At 34.7% G+C, this 16,403-nt stretch overlaps 2 protein-coding genes and 1 long non-coding RNA gene across 4 annotated transcripts; 1 reads left to right on the forward strand and 2 right to left on the reverse strand.

The window, feature by feature from the left end:
* Positions 1-276: 276 nt before the first annotated feature.
* Positions 277-5,809, reverse strand: LOC114077549. Its single transcript, XR_003578869.1, has 3 exons — positions 5,549-5,809; positions 5,157-5,211; positions 277-4,195 (listed from the first exon to the last, which is right to left on the reverse strand). It is a non-coding gene; the product is annotated as an uncharacterized LOC114077549 (long non-coding RNA).
* A 3,966-nt stretch (positions 5,810-9,775) lies between these two features.
* Positions 9,776-11,542, reverse strand: LOC107021369 (copper transport protein CCH). Its single transcript, XM_015222015.2, has 4 exons — positions 11,293-11,542; positions 11,117-11,192; positions 10,866-11,017; positions 9,776-10,289 (listed from the first exon to the last, which is right to left on the reverse strand). Exons 1-3 carry the CDS (start codon positions 11,299-11,301, stop codon positions 10,881-10,883), a joined length of 222 nt encoding a protein of 73 aa, XP_015077501.1. The 5' UTR covers positions 11,302-11,542; the 3' UTR covers positions 9,776-10,289; positions 10,866-10,880.
* On the forward strand, positions 10,059-10,750 carry LOC107021368 (polyadenylate-binding protein-interacting protein 2-like). Of its 2 annotated transcripts, none has more exons than XM_015222013.2 (2): positions 10,059-10,310; positions 10,392-10,750. In XM_015222013.2, the coding sequence occupies exons 1-2, from the start codon at positions 10,097-10,099 to the stop codon at positions 10,538-10,540; spliced, it is 363 nt and encodes a 120-aa protein (XP_015077499.1). In that variant the 5' UTR covers positions 10,059-10,096; the 3' UTR covers positions 10,541-10,750. The 2 variants fall into 2 exon arrangements, with proteins under 2 accessions (XP_015077499.1, XP_015077500.1); XM_015222014.2 differs by having other exon boundaries at positions 10,395-10,750.
* Positions 11,543-16,403: the final 4,861 nt, after the last annotated feature.

Genomic DNA, 16,403 nt, shown 5'->3' on the forward strand with positions numbered 1-16,403 from the left:
AAATTATTTTTTACTCTAGTATAAATAAAAGATGTCTCCCAAAAACATTTTTCATTTATAAATGAAACACTAAAAATCATTTCCAGAAAATATTTTCTACTCGCCAACCAAACATGAGAAAATAAATCTAAAATTTACTTCTTTTCCATAAAAATATTTTCTAAGAAAACATTTTTCATGTAAAACATTTTCCTCCATACCAAACATTCCCTTAATTTTTGTTTTAAGAATAAGTAAAATAAATTTTATTTTTGAGGCATTGATATTGGGGTTGGGGGTGGTGGTGGGATGGGGTGGGAGGTGAGTGGGTTAAGTGTTTTTATTCAATTTAAATATGAACCAAATTGATTACTCTATTCATTTTTAATCAATCTATATTTGATTCGATCACCTTGTATACTGCTACTTAAAAAACAACTCAAACTCGGGATATTAAAGGTGGTATTCGATATAAAAGTCAAAGTGATCAAGTGTGTATTTAGTGTTACGGTCTTGTAAAGAATTTAGGATGGGGAACATGGTGTAAAATAATTGAGGTGCTTGCTTGACTAAACTATGCTAGTATGTGACAAGTAGGTGATGCACCTACTTAGAATGAGTGGACTGCATTTTAAGTGAAAAGGGGCAAGTAGGTGATGCACCTACTTAGAATTAGTGGACTGAATTTTAAGTTAAAAGGAGCAAGTAGGTGAATGCACCTACTTAGAATTAGTGGACTGAATTTTAACGGAGCTAGTAGGTGGTGCACCTACTTAGAATAAGTGGACTGAATTTAAGTGAAAAGAGCAAGTAGCTGATGCAACTACTTAAAAACATATGGCAGAAACTAAGGAGGTGATGCACCTTCTTGCTTAAAGTAAAGGACCATATTATTTCCCAATTTATTAAAGAAAAAACGTCCAAAATGGCCTCTAAAGCATCAAGCTTATCATATCTCTTTCATATAACTTATTCACCCGAAATTACTCCCAAGGAAAGCCATGGAAGCTCCAAGAGTTCTGTTCTACAGCTTCACCATTAGAATCTGAAGAAAACATGTATTTTTAAAGTACAAGCTGGTAGAACATCTCCCACCTTAAGGAATTCAAGTGAATAATCTGATTTAACATCAAGGTAAGTTAGAGAGGACAACCTAAACCTTGAAGAATCCAAGTCTTGACAAGTGAGGTTTCTCTCTAGCAAGGTAAGCTATGGAAATTTCCATCCCTCTCTTGTTCTTGCATTATTTATAAAAGCTTGCATGTGTTAATGAACTGTTGAGTGTTGCCTCTGTATGGTGTGAGCTTGGTGAATGTTCAGGAAGGAGGTGCTTGTTGGGACATACATGGAGTGGAGTCCCCTTAAATTTTGATTGTGAGCTTGTTTTGAGAATCTAAATGTTAGTTGGAATTCACAGGATGTTGATCGGAAGTCATGAGTTCATATAGCTATTTCCACATTGTGAAGCTTAGGGACTGTTTTGTGTATCATATAAATAAGAGGGTCTGGCAGGATATGTAGAGAAGTCATGAAAACTGGTTAGAGGATAGAACATTGAAAGTGTAGTGATAAACCACTTAATTGAGTGTTGCATGAGCTTACTTCCTGCCATTTCTTTAATAGTGTTTTCTAGACGTGGTAAAGCCGAGGGGTTTTGGAGGACCTTATAAAAATGATTAGGGGAAAATGGATGGGAAGAACTATGTTTAAATCTTTGAGATTGTTGCTTTGATGTTCATAACTCTTTTGAGACTGTGTACTTTAGATAATCATAACTCTTTTGAGATTGTTCTTTTGTTGATAGTAACTCATTTGGGATTGATGTTTTGGTGGTTATAATCATTGTTGAGATTTGGAACTATGAACTAGCAGTAGAAGACATACGAATATGGACTAACGATAATGGCAATGACGTGGAAAGCAAATGTGACACCAACAGTACTTCTTCTATGACTCAGTACACATTTTTGACATCTCAAATTGAAGCACATACGGAGTGAAGACATATAACTTTCATCCAAGAGATTTGAACTCTATATGATAGCTAAATACTGACCAACTAATATCAAAGACAAGGTATATATGAATGTGGAACCAAGGAAGAATGTGGACAAATTCAACTTACGGATGGATACATATTTCAAGTAAGTACATCCATATAAATGTACAATAGAGCAATTAGACATTTTGTAAGGCAACATAATAGTCTAAACAATGGGAGTAATAATCAATAAAGGGAACACATGAACATGTGAAAAGATGACATATATGATGGAATATACTATTGAAGCAAGTTGGAAAGATATGGGCAGATCGTGTATCCATCCTATAAACATATGTACCATGTGTAATCTAGGATCACTTTGACATATATAAGGGAAATACGTGTCAGGGGTACTTTGACAATGAGACAAGTTTAAACCTTGCATGCTAACACTTGGTAGAGAAAAAACGCACATTAAGTAACAAACTCATGGTAGAGTCCTCACTTTACTTCTCAAGGGAGTACGAACTGCATTTATGGATCAGTCACTATCAAGAGCACTTAGAAAGCTTAAAAGTGTTGGAATCATGCCAAGGAAATAGGAAATCGAATAGTCTTACATACCTTGCTGCACAATAATGGATATCACTACGAGTTAACCATCTTGTTGGAATCATGCCAAGGAAATAGGAAATCGAATAGTCTTACATACCTTGCTGCACAATAATGGATATCACTACGAGTTAACCATCTTCCTTTCAGAACTAAGGAGGGAAGATGAACCTTAGAAACCCCTATCAATGCTACCGAGCAAGATTTGAGGAATGTAGTCCAATTATTGACTACTATAGTTACTGGTCATGGCCAAAGGCAAGAAGGTCCAGTTGCAGGTACTAGTGGTGTAGATGGATCAGCTGGAACACGGATACGTGATTTTCTTAACTTGGACCCTCTATCATTTACCGGGTCAGATCCTAATAAAGATCCGCAAGACTTTATTGATCAAATCAAACTCACTTTGGATATTATGCATGTAAGTGATAAAAAAAGCACTTGAGCTAGCTGCATACAGATTAAAGGGTGTGGCTATATTGTGGTATGAAGCTTGGAAGCAATCTAGGGGAACAAATGCACCTTCAGCTATGTGAAAAGAGTTCAAAAGGGCATTCCTTGATCATTATCTGCCATTGGAGATCTTAGAAGCCCGTGCAGATCAGTTCTTAAATCTCCACCAAGGAAATATGAGTGTGAGAGAGTATAGTCTCAAATTTAATTCCTTGGCCAGGTATGCTCCTAATGTAGTAGCTACTATAGAGGATAGAGTTCATCAATTTGTGGATAGATTAGATTTATATCTGGTTAGAAACTGTACAATTTCTTCGTTGAATAAAGATATGGATATAGCAAGGATGCAGACTTTTGCGCAAAAGTTGGAGGATCAAAGGCAAAGAAGAAGGGCGCAAGAGTCGGAAACAGGGCATTCTAAGAGGGCCAGATCCATGGGGCAGTTTACACCATCCCAAGGTGAGTTTAGGCCTCGGTTCTCTAATAGACCACCTAGGACATCATCTTTCTACTCTACAGCTAGTGCTCCACCATCGTTCTAAGGGTTTAGGGGCAATCAGTTTGGGCAAAGAATTGAAAGACAAGGCTCACAAATAGCAAGTCATCAAGAGCAGGGAAGTACGAGCCAATCAAGGCCTCCACAACAGCCTTGTAAACAATGTGGAAGGAATCATCTAGGTGCATGCAGGTTTGGGATGGATGTTTATTTTTGGTGTGACACACCAGGGCATATGATGAGAAACTGCCCTCATAGGGGAGTGGGTGGCATTGCACAACCAACTAGATCAGTTGTTATGTCGACCTCATCATCCCCTTCTTTAGGTAGTGGACTACATATGCCTACAGGTCGTGGTAGAGGATCTAGGGGAGCAGCTAGTTATAGTGGAGGTTAGAATCGCACATATGCACTAGGGGATCGACAAAATTCAGAAGCCTCACCGGATGTGGTTACGGGTATATTTTCCATATTTCACATATTGTATATGCGTTAATTGATCCGGGGTCTACACTATCATATGTTACACCATTGATTCTTAACTACGATACAATACCAAAATGGATTTACCAAAGACTCAATAAAGCTCCATATCAACTTGGAGCTTACCCAAAAATAGCAGAGTTTCGTGTGCTCCTACTGAGGAGGTCTACTAGCTAGAATACATGTGCCTGCAACATGAAATACAGTGTCCCCCGCGAGGGACGTCAGTACGTAAAAAATATACTGAATGTGTAAGGCAATAGAATATGTTATCGAGAGCTCAAATGAAATCAAATAGCATTATATGAGTGCATAGCTTAGGAGAGAAGAACACATTTGCTTACTCTTGTGGGATAAAGTAAGTTACATTCTTTTCTTTACTTTTCTGTATGTTATAATCTTTGTAGGGCATGTGATACAAGTGACCAGCTGATCAGTGGTAGAAGAGGATGACCCATGCTAGGCGTATTAGCCTCTGAGATGCGGTCCTCATAATTACACAACTTGGGACCGGCCCATACTAGGTTTTCGCCCCTGAGCTGCCACCCTTTTATACCAATAGGGATCCCATGCTAGGCTTTCGCCCCTGAGCTGCCACCCTTATGTACCAGTTGGGATCGACCCATTCTAGACTTTCGCCCCTGGGCTACCACCCGTAATTATATAGATTTCTTCACTTAGATTCTTCAATCTTTGAGATCGTTGTTTTTCAGTTCATAACTCTTTTGAGATGTTATTTTGGTGGTCACAATCATTTTGGAGATATGGAAGTACGACCAGTAATAGAAGACATGAAAATCATACTTCAAGGAAATAACAATGACATAAGGAGCTATGTAACATCAACATATTACTTTAAGAGATTAATGACACAATTGACTTCAAACAACAAAGAGGATGATTCACATACTTGCTTTTGTAATTACCATTTCTATACCAGCACATGGGGGATAATAACACAAGTATAAAATAGTGAACGGATCTATGCACTACAGAAAGGGGAAAAATATTGTTAGCAATTTTGAGATAGTACGCTGCCACTATGTTTCCTTTTCTAGGAATAGAACTTATGAGATTCACTTCATTGATATTAATTGCAGGTGTCAGATTTCATGCCAAAGGGATATAGAATCGAATGGCCTTACATACCTTATCCTCGGACTGATAAACTATCACGATTCAGCCTCCCCTTTGTGGTGTTAATCTGCAATTTAAGTCATAGTAAACTAAAATTAGCAGCTATCACACCGTGAGCCTTGTAAAACAGTAGCTAACTTTGACTGATAATGAGCCCACACAACCCTTAACATAATGTGTATCACCACACCCTCATTCTCTGTCCATCACATACATTATACATCCTTTCTCAAGATCAACCAAGATGCGCCAACAGTAATTTCCATAAAACAGCCCCAAGTATTCTTCATCATACAACCAAGTATTGAACTCACCACCCCCTTGAGTTCTTCATGAAAGCACACCACTAATTCCTCACTCTAACTCATACATAATAAAAGACAAAAATGGAGCAGTCACCTTACCTCAATTTTTGCAACTTCTCCTTATAACTTGAATTCTTTTAGAACTTCAGCTTCCCTTCACACTTGAACCAAAGAAGAAAGAAAGTTATTTTAACAACTAAGGAAGTGAGCAGTAGCTGCTGGAAATATTCTGCCTTTGTAGTTATATTAGAGCATGAATAACAATGTTTTCCTAATCATTAATGGGAGAATTAAGCTAAATCCATGAGTTTTCATTTACCTTGGTTTGCAGACATAAGGGTTTCTCCAAGAACCCTAGAAAACTTTAAGGTTGTTGGTTTAATCCTTGAGATAAAAGAGAGAGAGAGAGAGAGATGGAGTTATATTTTATTTTTATGTGTTAAAATGGGTGAAGAATATCTACTCATATTGGATATGTATAGAGCTTTAATGACCACAAAAATATCCTCTAGAACCTCCTTTATGGGGAACATTTTCAGCCACTCATTGTTTAAGTAGGTGATGCTTGTGCACATCAAGCAGCTCAAAAGGTCAAACTAGGTGATGCACCTAGTTGCTTTCACTTGGGCTTTATCCATATTGGGCCATAGCAGATTTTGCTGCTGGGATTTCTTTCAAATTTTATTTTCATTTAATAGGTTTGGGCTTCAAGTGACAGTATTAATATAAGCCTAAATCTGGTCCATCAAACTTGGCCCTTTAACTATATTATAGCGTAAGTAGGTGATGCAGCTGCTAGCTTAAATTAAGCCAAGCAAGCAGCTCAATTATTTTATTTCAATTTATGAATGTTAATCCCTTGTTCTTCAACTTAGCACTTAAACTTTTTTAAGCTCAATTACACCTTACTATATCTACTTATATGCTTTCCGTCAGAGTTAACTTGCAATACACATACTGAAACGTGCAAGACGTTACATCACCTTCCGAGCTAGTTTAAACCAACAATAACCATATAAGAAACATGATCCCTCACCTACACTATAAGTCTATGTCAAGTATCACATGAATAGAACTAGCATATACATAACACAGGCCTTCACATTCTTTCCCCCTTAAAACATTCATCCTCGAATGTTAGCAATGTTTTTCAGCCCAAACAAGTTCAAGCCTAAGTTAGTACTACTATTAATCACATTGAACATATAAACTTATACTTACTTGTCAACGCCTCCACTAACATTTTGATCTTTCTCACCAGTCTGGAAAAGGTGAGGATACTTCAGTTTCATTGCTTTTTCTGCTTCCCATGTAACTTCTTCTTCTTGTTGGTTTCTCCATAGTACTTTTACAGAAGCTACTTCTTTATTTCTTAATTTCCTAACTTGTCGATCCAACATAGCAATGGGTACTTCTTCATAAGTGAGATCTCACATAACCTGTACATCTTCAGTAGGAGTAATACGAGATGGGTCACCTACACATTTTCGTAGCATTGAAACATGAAACACCGGATGAACTGATGAAAGCTCTTGTGGTAGCTCTAACTCATAGGCTACTTGACCAAATTTTTTAATAATCTTATATGGCCCTATATAGCGTGGACTCAGCTATTCCTTTTTACCAAACCTCATCACCCCTTTCATTGGAGACACCTTAAAGAACACCCTATCACCTATATACAATTCTAGTCCTCTCCTTCTAATATCTGCATATGATTTATGTCGACTTTGAGCTGTTTATAGCCGCTGTTGTATCACTTTGACTTTTTCCATAGCTTGATGAACAAGATCCGACCCAAAAAAGGCAGTTTCACCTGTTTCGAACCAGCCAATTGGTGATCTACACTTTCGACCATATAAAGCTTCATAAGGTGCCATTTTAATGCTCGAATGGTAGCTATTGTTATAAGCAAATTCAATAAGTGGTAGGTGATCATCCCAGCTACCCTTGAAATCTAATAAACAAGCTCGCAGCATATCCTTAAGTGTCTGAATTGTACGTTTTGCCTGGCCATCTGTTTGAGGATGAAAGGTTGTACTTTAATTCACTTGTGTTCCCAAACTCTTTTGAGATGACTTCCAAAAATTTGCAGTGAATTGAGATCCTCTATCAGATATTATAGAGATTGGTACTCCATGTAGTCGAACTATATCTTTAATGTACAACCTCACATACTCTTCAGCTGTATAAGTAGTCTTCACTGGAAAGAAATGCGCTGCTTTGGTAAGTCTGTCAACTATTACCCATATGGAGTCAAACTTCCTGAATGAGCGAGGCAAACCAGTGACAGAATCCATGTTGATCATGTCCCATTTCCAAATTGGAAGTTCTATACGTTGCATGTAACCTTCAGGCTTTTGGTGTTCTACTTTTACCTGTTGACAATTTGGACACTGAGCCACGAATTCTGCAATGTTCTTCTTCATGTCCCCCCATCAATACATTTCTTTCAAGTCATGATACATTTTATTTGACCCCTGTGGACAGATTATCTTGAATTATGTGCTTCCATCATGATCCTTTTTCTTAGTTCATCTATATTAGGTACACACAATCTGTTTTAACATCGAAGTACTCCGTCTTTCTTAAGCTCAAATGCCTTTGTCATACCATGTAGTACATTCTCTTTAAGTTGTAAAAGAATTGGATCAGTGTACTGCTTCTCGTTCACTTTCACTACTAATGAGGATTCTGCCGCATTTTGCACAATAACCCCTTCGTCTTGAGATTCAAGAAGGCGAACGCCCAAGTTCACTAGTTGGCACAAATCCTTAGTCATTCCTTGTCTTTCCACAGACTTCCCATAAGTGCTTGCCATTATTTTACGACTTAAAGCATCAGCTACTACATTAGCTTTACCGGGATGATATAAGATGTCAATGTCATAATCTTTTAATAGCTTCAGCCACCTTCGCTGCCTTAGATTTAAGTCCTTTTGCTTAAAGATATATTGCAAGCTTTTGTGATCAATGTATATGTTAACATGAACTCCATACAAGTAGTGACGCCATATCTTCAAAGCAAACACAACTGCTGCTAGCTCTAGATCATGGGTTGAATAATTTTTCTCATGTGGCCGCAACTGCCTTGAGCCATAAGCTATAACTTTACCATGCTGCATCAATACACAACCTAAGCCCACTCCTGAAGCATCACAGTACACTACATAGCCTTCTGTACCTTTTGGAAATACCAACACAGGTTTAGAAGTTAATTTACTCTTCAGCTCTTGGAAGCTTCTTTCACACTCATCGCTCCACTGAAACTTGGTTTCTTTGTGTGTTAGCTTTGTTAAGGGTGCAGCCCGTTTGGCTATAGATTTTCCAAATAATATTTATCCATATAATTTGTCATTATTTGACAAATATTTTTGGTAAATATTTCAAATTTTCAAATATTAGTTTTTTCTAGTGTTTGGGTCAAATCTTATTATTTGAGATCTTTTGAAAATTGAAAATTTACCTTTAACTTTTATATTTTACAAAAACATCCTTTATAGTACTCGCTTTGTCCCTATTTAGTTGTCCACTTTAGAAAAGACACACATATTAAGATAACAATAATTAACATAGTGAAGTTACAATTTTACCCTCATTAAATATGCTTTCAAACAGGATGAATTAAAACATAAAAATTCTGAAGAAGTTTAAATGAGGGTATAATATGAAAAAAAATGTCTTTTCTTGATATGTCAAAATGGACAAGTAAATAGGGACATCTAAAAGAGGAAATATAGACAAGTAAATAGGGAAAGAGGTAGTAGTTGTTTATGTTTTATTAAATAAATTTTTACGTGAACACCAAAGTAATGATGAAATATTCAGTAAATATGAAATGATAATATGGTTGTTGATGAAAAATTGGTTCACAATTTATAAAATGATGTTTGTTACACTTACTCTAAACTACCACATTATTATAGTGTCATGCACACTATTTGTTATTGTTGCAATGAACATCCAATTGACTTGTAATACAAATTTATAGTTAGTTTTGATATTTTTAAAAACTTATAGGTATAAATCATATTTTTCTAAAAAGATAAAATATATTTCTCAAGTATTATGATCAAATATATAGTAAAATTTCATTCTAATTTTTACTCAAATAATATTTTTTTAAAATATTTAAAAATCTATAGCCCATTTACCTAATACTAATCGAGTGGACTCGCTGAATTGTCAGTTTATAACCAAAAATAGCGAAAATGGAAGTTGCGAGTAAAATAGTCTTTTCTGGGTAGTAAGGCAATTTTGTAGGTGAAAGTCAGTGAATTGGATAAGAACAATGACGCGTAATCTCTTCTGCGCTCTAGCCAACAGATTGAAACAAAGTCACGTGCTGTGGCACGTTACATTACACCATACGTTCCATGTGCCACCTCCGACTTACACGCGGGCGGCGTCTGTTAATTTCATTTTTAAAATACATAATTACACTTGACCACAAGCAATTTTTGGTGTAATTAAGAAAAAAATATATGGATTTGATAGGATAAAGTTTAATTAAACCTTATCTCTATCTTTCAAAAAAGACAAAATAAGAATTATTAACTACAATGCACTATATATATAGGTGGAGCCTACTCATAATAGCCATCACTCTTACTTGTTTTTTGTTCTAGAAATTTGTTCATCAAAAACAATGGCGACTTCAACCCTAAATCCTAATGCTCCAATGTTTGTTCCCTTCGAGTATCGTCAAGTGGAGGACTTCTCTGATCACTGGTGGGATCTCGTTCACTCTTCTCCTTGGTTCCGCCATTACTGGCTTCGTGAATGCTTCTCAGATCCCGACGCTGACAACGATTTCTCCCATACCTACTGTTCTCTTCTTCCTGACACCGATTTCATCAAGAGTAAGTACCTATTTTACTAGTCATTTAGTACTAGAAACAGTATTTTCATGTCAATTGATTGAATTTTTGTTTTGTGATTAGAAGAGGAGAATAAGAAGGAATTGATTACTTTGGGGTTGTTGGAATGGAACAAATCACGAGTTACAGCTGAAATTCCAAAGTACGGAAAGAAAGTGCCAAAAATTGTGAACGTCAAAGTGAGCCCTAGGCATATTCAGCAGCCCAGATAGAGCAAATTACTAGTCCAAAGCATTCGAGTCAGTTAGTATCTATCGTGTAAATAGTGCGTTCAACTTTTTCTGTTCCCCTTTTAATCGTCAATATCTTGTTTTAACTTTCCTTGAACCTTTTGAGGTTCAATTTTAGCATCAAAACTTGTTTTCTCTTGTAAATTGCGTTTTCAATAAATGCCAGAACAGAAAAATATGCATTAGATCTAATTGGTCTGTAATGTGAAATACTTGAAAAATATTGTTTAGTAGTATAAAATTGATAAAATCAGGACAAGTATTGATATTATATAGTAATATAAAATTGCAAGATGGTATTGCGCACTCTGGGCTTATTCGATTAGCAACTTGATTGTTGGTCCCAGTTGCTTGCTTGTTTCCCGATCTTGTGAAGAACTTTGATCACCTCTTCATTAGTCACATTTCCAGTTACTGTTACCTTGTTTAGTTGTTTATCCACATCATATGTTTCAATATCTGCTCACATCCAAAAATAATTAATCAAAAGTCCAGAATCCTACATTTTCTGGAACATAATTTTAGGAATTTGAAGTTGTAGAGAAATACTTGTCATACCTTCAATTTTCTTGATCGTCTTCAAGATTTTCTTGATGCATTCGTCGCAGTGCAAACCAACTTTAAGCTCAACAACCTAATGTACAGATGAAAAATAAATTTCAGAACATTGGAAATTTGATCAAAACCTGGAAATCTGAAACCTTTTACTACACGAATGGTTTTAAGGTACTAACATTGGCCATTGTTGTTGCTACGTTACAAAGTTCTTAATAGGCAGTTGCAGGAAATCTTTCTGATGTTAGTTTAGAGTAGAATGAAGATATGTTGTTGAAAATATTTAAAAGGAGGGGTTGGCTATTGGATTCTTTACTTTAAGTGAATGAAAATTATTTCACTTTGCTAAAAGCTACTTTGGATTTTTTTCTCAGTTTAGAGTAGAATGAAGATATGTTGTTGAAAATATTTAAAAGGAGGGGTTGGGTATTGGATTCTTTACTTTAAGTGAATGGAAATTATTTCACTTTGCTAAAAGCTACTTTAGATCCTTTTTTTCTCGACGTCTAAATTATGAGTCTCCCTCAGGGCCGTGTAAGTTTAGATTAGCCTAATATTCTTGAAGTGCCAACCAGCACTATAATATTTGGAACCCAAAAAGGGCCAAAATATGTTTCGTATTATTACAAAATAATGGAAATATATTGTTGTTTATATTTATTGTCAAAATAAGTTTCGGATTCAAATACTCTCATTATAGTTTAATATTTCCTCCGTTTCAAAATGATTGACCTAGTTTGATCTGGAACGGAGTTTAAGAAAAGAAAGAAGACTTTTTAATTTTGTGATTCTAATTTAAAGTTATGTCATATATATAAAATACTTTTTAATCTTGTGGTTTTAAACATGTCCCGTGGAAAGTTAAAGTTAATGTGTTGCCAAAAAAGTAAAGGGGTCATTCTTTTTGGAACAAACTAAAAAGGAAATAGGGTAATTTTTTTTGAGGCGGAGGGAGTACAAATTTGTCCTTAAATTTATTAAAGGGACATATGACATGTTCGGAATTACATAGCTTATTCCTAATTTTAAAGCTTATTCCTAATTTTAAATATCCGATTTGTATAGAAACCCAACTATTTAACCCATTGTGACTCACTCTCTACTCTGGGGAGGATGAGGATCTACATAGTCTTGGGGTTCCGCGACACCTGAATTGAAAGTCAAGAGGGGATGAACTAAAATTTCCTTCAGTTTACTTCTTGCTCTAGCCAGTCGACTCACCTGCACGTTAGTAAAATAGATGAAGAGTAATGATAAAATTTTCTTCAGTTAGCTTCCTACTATGGTTCAGATCAGCGATATGGTGCTTACTCCAGTCCCATTGGGTCACAAGGGTTTCTTTAAGAGCTTGTTGATAACTTGAGTGTTACAGAACGTTACGATTAACAGCCCGTCTGATATGCAAATTAGACCTTATTTTTTGACACAACCTCTACCTGTATAACCTACACTCAGGTCTTTCTTTCTCTTTTCTTTACAATTGTTCACTCAAAGGTAAGGCTGGCAAGGGGACGGGACGGGACGGGACGGGGGACGACGATGGGGGGATTTGGCTGGTCGGGTGACTGGGAAGACTGGGATTGGGGGACAAAAATATGTCCCATCCCGTTCCAATATATATGGGATGGGACAGAGTTTGGCGGGATGAAAGATTTTTTTTTAAATACTTATTTATTTGTATTCGAAGTTATATGTTTTTAGCTAATAAATTTTAAATTTAACTTTTAACTTTCAAATTTCAAATTTCAAATTAAATTTTCAAATTTCAAGTTTCAATCTTCAAATTTCAAGCTTCATGTTTCAAATTTCAAATTTCAAGTTTTAAATTTCAAATTTCAAATTTGTATTTTAAATATTATAAAGTAATGTAAACTTGAAATTTCAAATGTCAAGTTTCAATTTTTAAATTAAGTATTTTAAAGTTAAGTTTAGTATATATTTACATATATATGTATAATTGTATATATTAAAATTAAAATGCAAGAAAGTAACTGTATAAAAAGAATTGAATAAAATCTTCAAATTTATTCAATAAAATCTAATTGCAACTTAAAACTTAGAAGTTACAATTACCAAATATTAGTGGAGCAACTAATCTACGCAGCCACTTTTTAGGAAGGGTTTTGTTTCAATAAGTTTTCATATGTAGAACTAATATTTGTTATAGATATTAGATGAGTAACTAATTCTACGCAGCCACCTTCTAGAAAGGTATCTGTTTCAATTAGTTCTCGTATGTAATCTAATAATATATGTTTTCTCCTTTAAAATTCAATTCTAATTGTCATATCATATGGATGGTGATATCCTCCGGTGTTGGCAAACTTGCTAGACATTCTTGTGACTCTAATTCATCATCACTACATTCAATTGCCGTTTTGATCCAAGTTGCTTGTTTGGAACTTAACTTTGGAAAAATATCATTCCTCCTATCGGCACTGACCCAGTCTCTTAATAAAACTGTTGTTTCCAAACTGTCTTCCGCCAATTAATGTCTATGATCGCCAATTTGAAACTTACCTTGCCGCATTGAAAGCAGTCTCCGATGTTACTGATGAAGTTTGAATAGCTAGAACATCACGAACCATACTGCTCAAAATTGAAAACACAGCGCTCCTCCTCCTCCACCATCCTAATAAATCTTCATTGCCATCTTTGATTTCCAATGCTTCTAAAGATTGATTAAGATATTCTTCAAAATCATCACGATTAGTAGAATTAAGACCAAGAACACCTCACATATAAGTTGAAATTCGAACTTCACAATCAATCTCAGGATTAGAAGTTTGACCAATTTCTACTTGAGTATTATCCGTAGTTCTATATTTTTCAAACAACATTTTTGCTTCTTTTATGCTAGACTTACACATTTTACAAGTTGAAATTTCTTCCGGTAAAATTTCTATAGTTTCATCATAAAAAGTGTCAACAAGTGTCTGCACACCTCGTAATTTATAATCAGGATGAAGTAAAGTAGCAGTTAAATAAATCTGAGGAATAGAAAAAAAATATTTTTTTAAAATTTTCAATCATACCTTCAATTGCAACTCTAAATTTATCTATTTTTTAATATTTAGAAAATTGAATTGAAAGAGAAAAAATATTTATTAATACTGATGAAATAGTAGGATATAAATTTCAGAAAACATAGTTGTAGCATCATAAAAAAAGTCCTAAAAATTGTAACAGTTCTTTAGTTTCTTCCCAATCTCCATCACAAATTCTATCTAATGGGTCAACATTATGAGCATTAAACATCATTTGTATGGAGCTTTTATATTTGTAAGCAACTGAAAGCATTTCGTAAAAAGAATTTCACCTTGTTTTAATGTCTTGAAATTTTTCTAGGTGACAATTCACATGGTAAACAACGCTCATTAAATTTCCTAATTCTAGCAGCTTTGTTAGTATGAAAAATCCAGACAACGTCATATTCAATTTTCATGCAACTACAATCAAATAATGAAATACCATCTTGTACAACTAAATTTAATATATGTGCAACACATCTAACATGAAAAGCATTGCTGTCAATTGGACATAATCTGACTTTTAACATCTTAGCAGCGTTTGTATTATTAGATGCATTATCTAATGCGACAGACATTACGTTATCTATAAGCATGTAATAGTTAAAAATACTTAAAATATTTGAAGCTAAATATGCACCAGTTTTTTTCTCTACACATTGTTTATAATTTAAGATTCTTTTTTTGCAAATTCTAATTATGATCAATCCAATTTGCTGTAATAGTTGAATAATCATTTCCATTAACACTATGACACGTGTCCGAAGTTATAGACACTCTACTATCTAATATGCTAAATATACAACGAAGAAATTGACAATATTTACCGTAATATTCAAAAACATTATATTTAAAGTATTTCTTGAAAAACCTCTATAAGCAGAATTATAATTTGTTGAATATATTCAATAAAATCGAGATTTGAAGAAAAACTATAAGGCAAACCACAAACAGAAACCATTTAGCTAAATTTCATGATCTAATTCATTATTATATTTACGTTGTGTTACTGGACCACAGGGTTAGAAGGATCTAATGTTCCTTGAACCATGTTAGAAGCCCCTACCGATTCATTACAGCTAATATCAAATTCATTAACTAAAATTTCTTTTTTTCTATTGGCTAATGCTTTACCTTCTTTATATTGAATCGACACACAAGATAATAAATGTCTATTTAATCCCCGCGTCCCACCTTGGCCCCCACCTTGTTTATGTTTAAAAGGTTGCTTACATTTATTACAAATGGCAACACTATTTTCCTTATCGAAAGTCATAAATTGCCACACAATAGAAGTTTTAGGGCGTTGATACTTCACCTTCTCCCTTGTGGGAGATATAAGGGGTGAACATCCACAATTTTGCTCCGTTGAATTTATAGTTTCATTTGGAACTTGTGTCACTGTTAGTAGGTGTATCCTCTAATTCCTGTTCTCCCAAATGAACTTCTACTTCTTCACCTGAATTTCATTAATATTAGAATTAATATTACCATAACGTCGTTCTAAATTTTCGTGATCAAGTTGGACATTTGAATGAATATCATAAGCAGTATCATCAACATAATAGAATCATTTGTATTAAATATAACTCTAGACATTGATATAGATGAATTACCAACACATTTATTATTATTTTTTTCTTTACTCTTTTTTTTTTACCAAAATTAAATATTTTTAAAATGCCACTTAGTTCGTTCTCTTGTTCTTTCTCTTTTCCTTTATTGGTATATTATTTGCTAGAACTCATATTTAATTATATATAAAGTGTAATAAAAATAATAACAACACAAAACTTAAAGACGAAAAATAAAATATAAATATCATGAAATGAATGTACCAAAAGTCTGTATTAATAGCAGATGTTAAAACCGGTTGTCACGACCCAAAACGGGTCGCGAGTGGCACCCGCACTTATCCTACTATGTGAGCGAACCAACCAATCTAAACCCCAACATTTCAACCATAATAAAACAGAATATAATGCGGAAGACTTAAAACTCATTAACGGAATCAATTAATAACTTCTAAAATTTAATACTTATCATCCCCAAAATCTGGAAGTCATCACCACAAGAACATCTATCCTCAAATTTCTAAATCTAAGAATATCTAGGAAGCTAAAATAAATAAACAGCTAGTCCATGCCGGAACTTCAAGGCATCAAGACATGAAGAAGAAGATCCAGTCCAAGCTAGAAGCAATAGCTCACCCTGAGATCTGACGTGATGAAGACTGGCTAGAGTTGCGGTTGAGTTGAAGA

Source organism: Solanum pennellii, chromosome 6, assembly GCF_001406875.1.
Source record: "Solanum pennellii chromosome 6, SPENNV200".
Taxonomy (NCBI): Eukaryota; Viridiplantae; Streptophyta; class Magnoliopsida; order Solanales; family Solanaceae; genus Solanum; species Solanum pennellii.

What these genes read in the sequence shown, in the direction of transcription:
- LOC107021369 (XM_015222015.2), bottom strand. An exon ending in GACGATCAAGAAAATTGAAG is followed by an intron (nt 11,018 to 11,116) that starts GTATGACAAGTA and finishes GGATGTGAGCAG; the next exon opens with ATATTGAAACATATGATGTG.
- LOC107021368 (XM_015222013.2), top strand. Translation starts at nt 10,097, where the DNA reads ATGGCGACTTCAACCCTAAATCCTAATGCTCCAATGTTTGTTCCCTTC. An exon ending in TGACACCGATTTCATCAAGA is followed by an intron (nt 10,311 to 10,391) that starts GTAAGTACCTAT and finishes TTTTGTGATTAG; the next exon opens with AAGAGGAGAATAAGAAGGAA.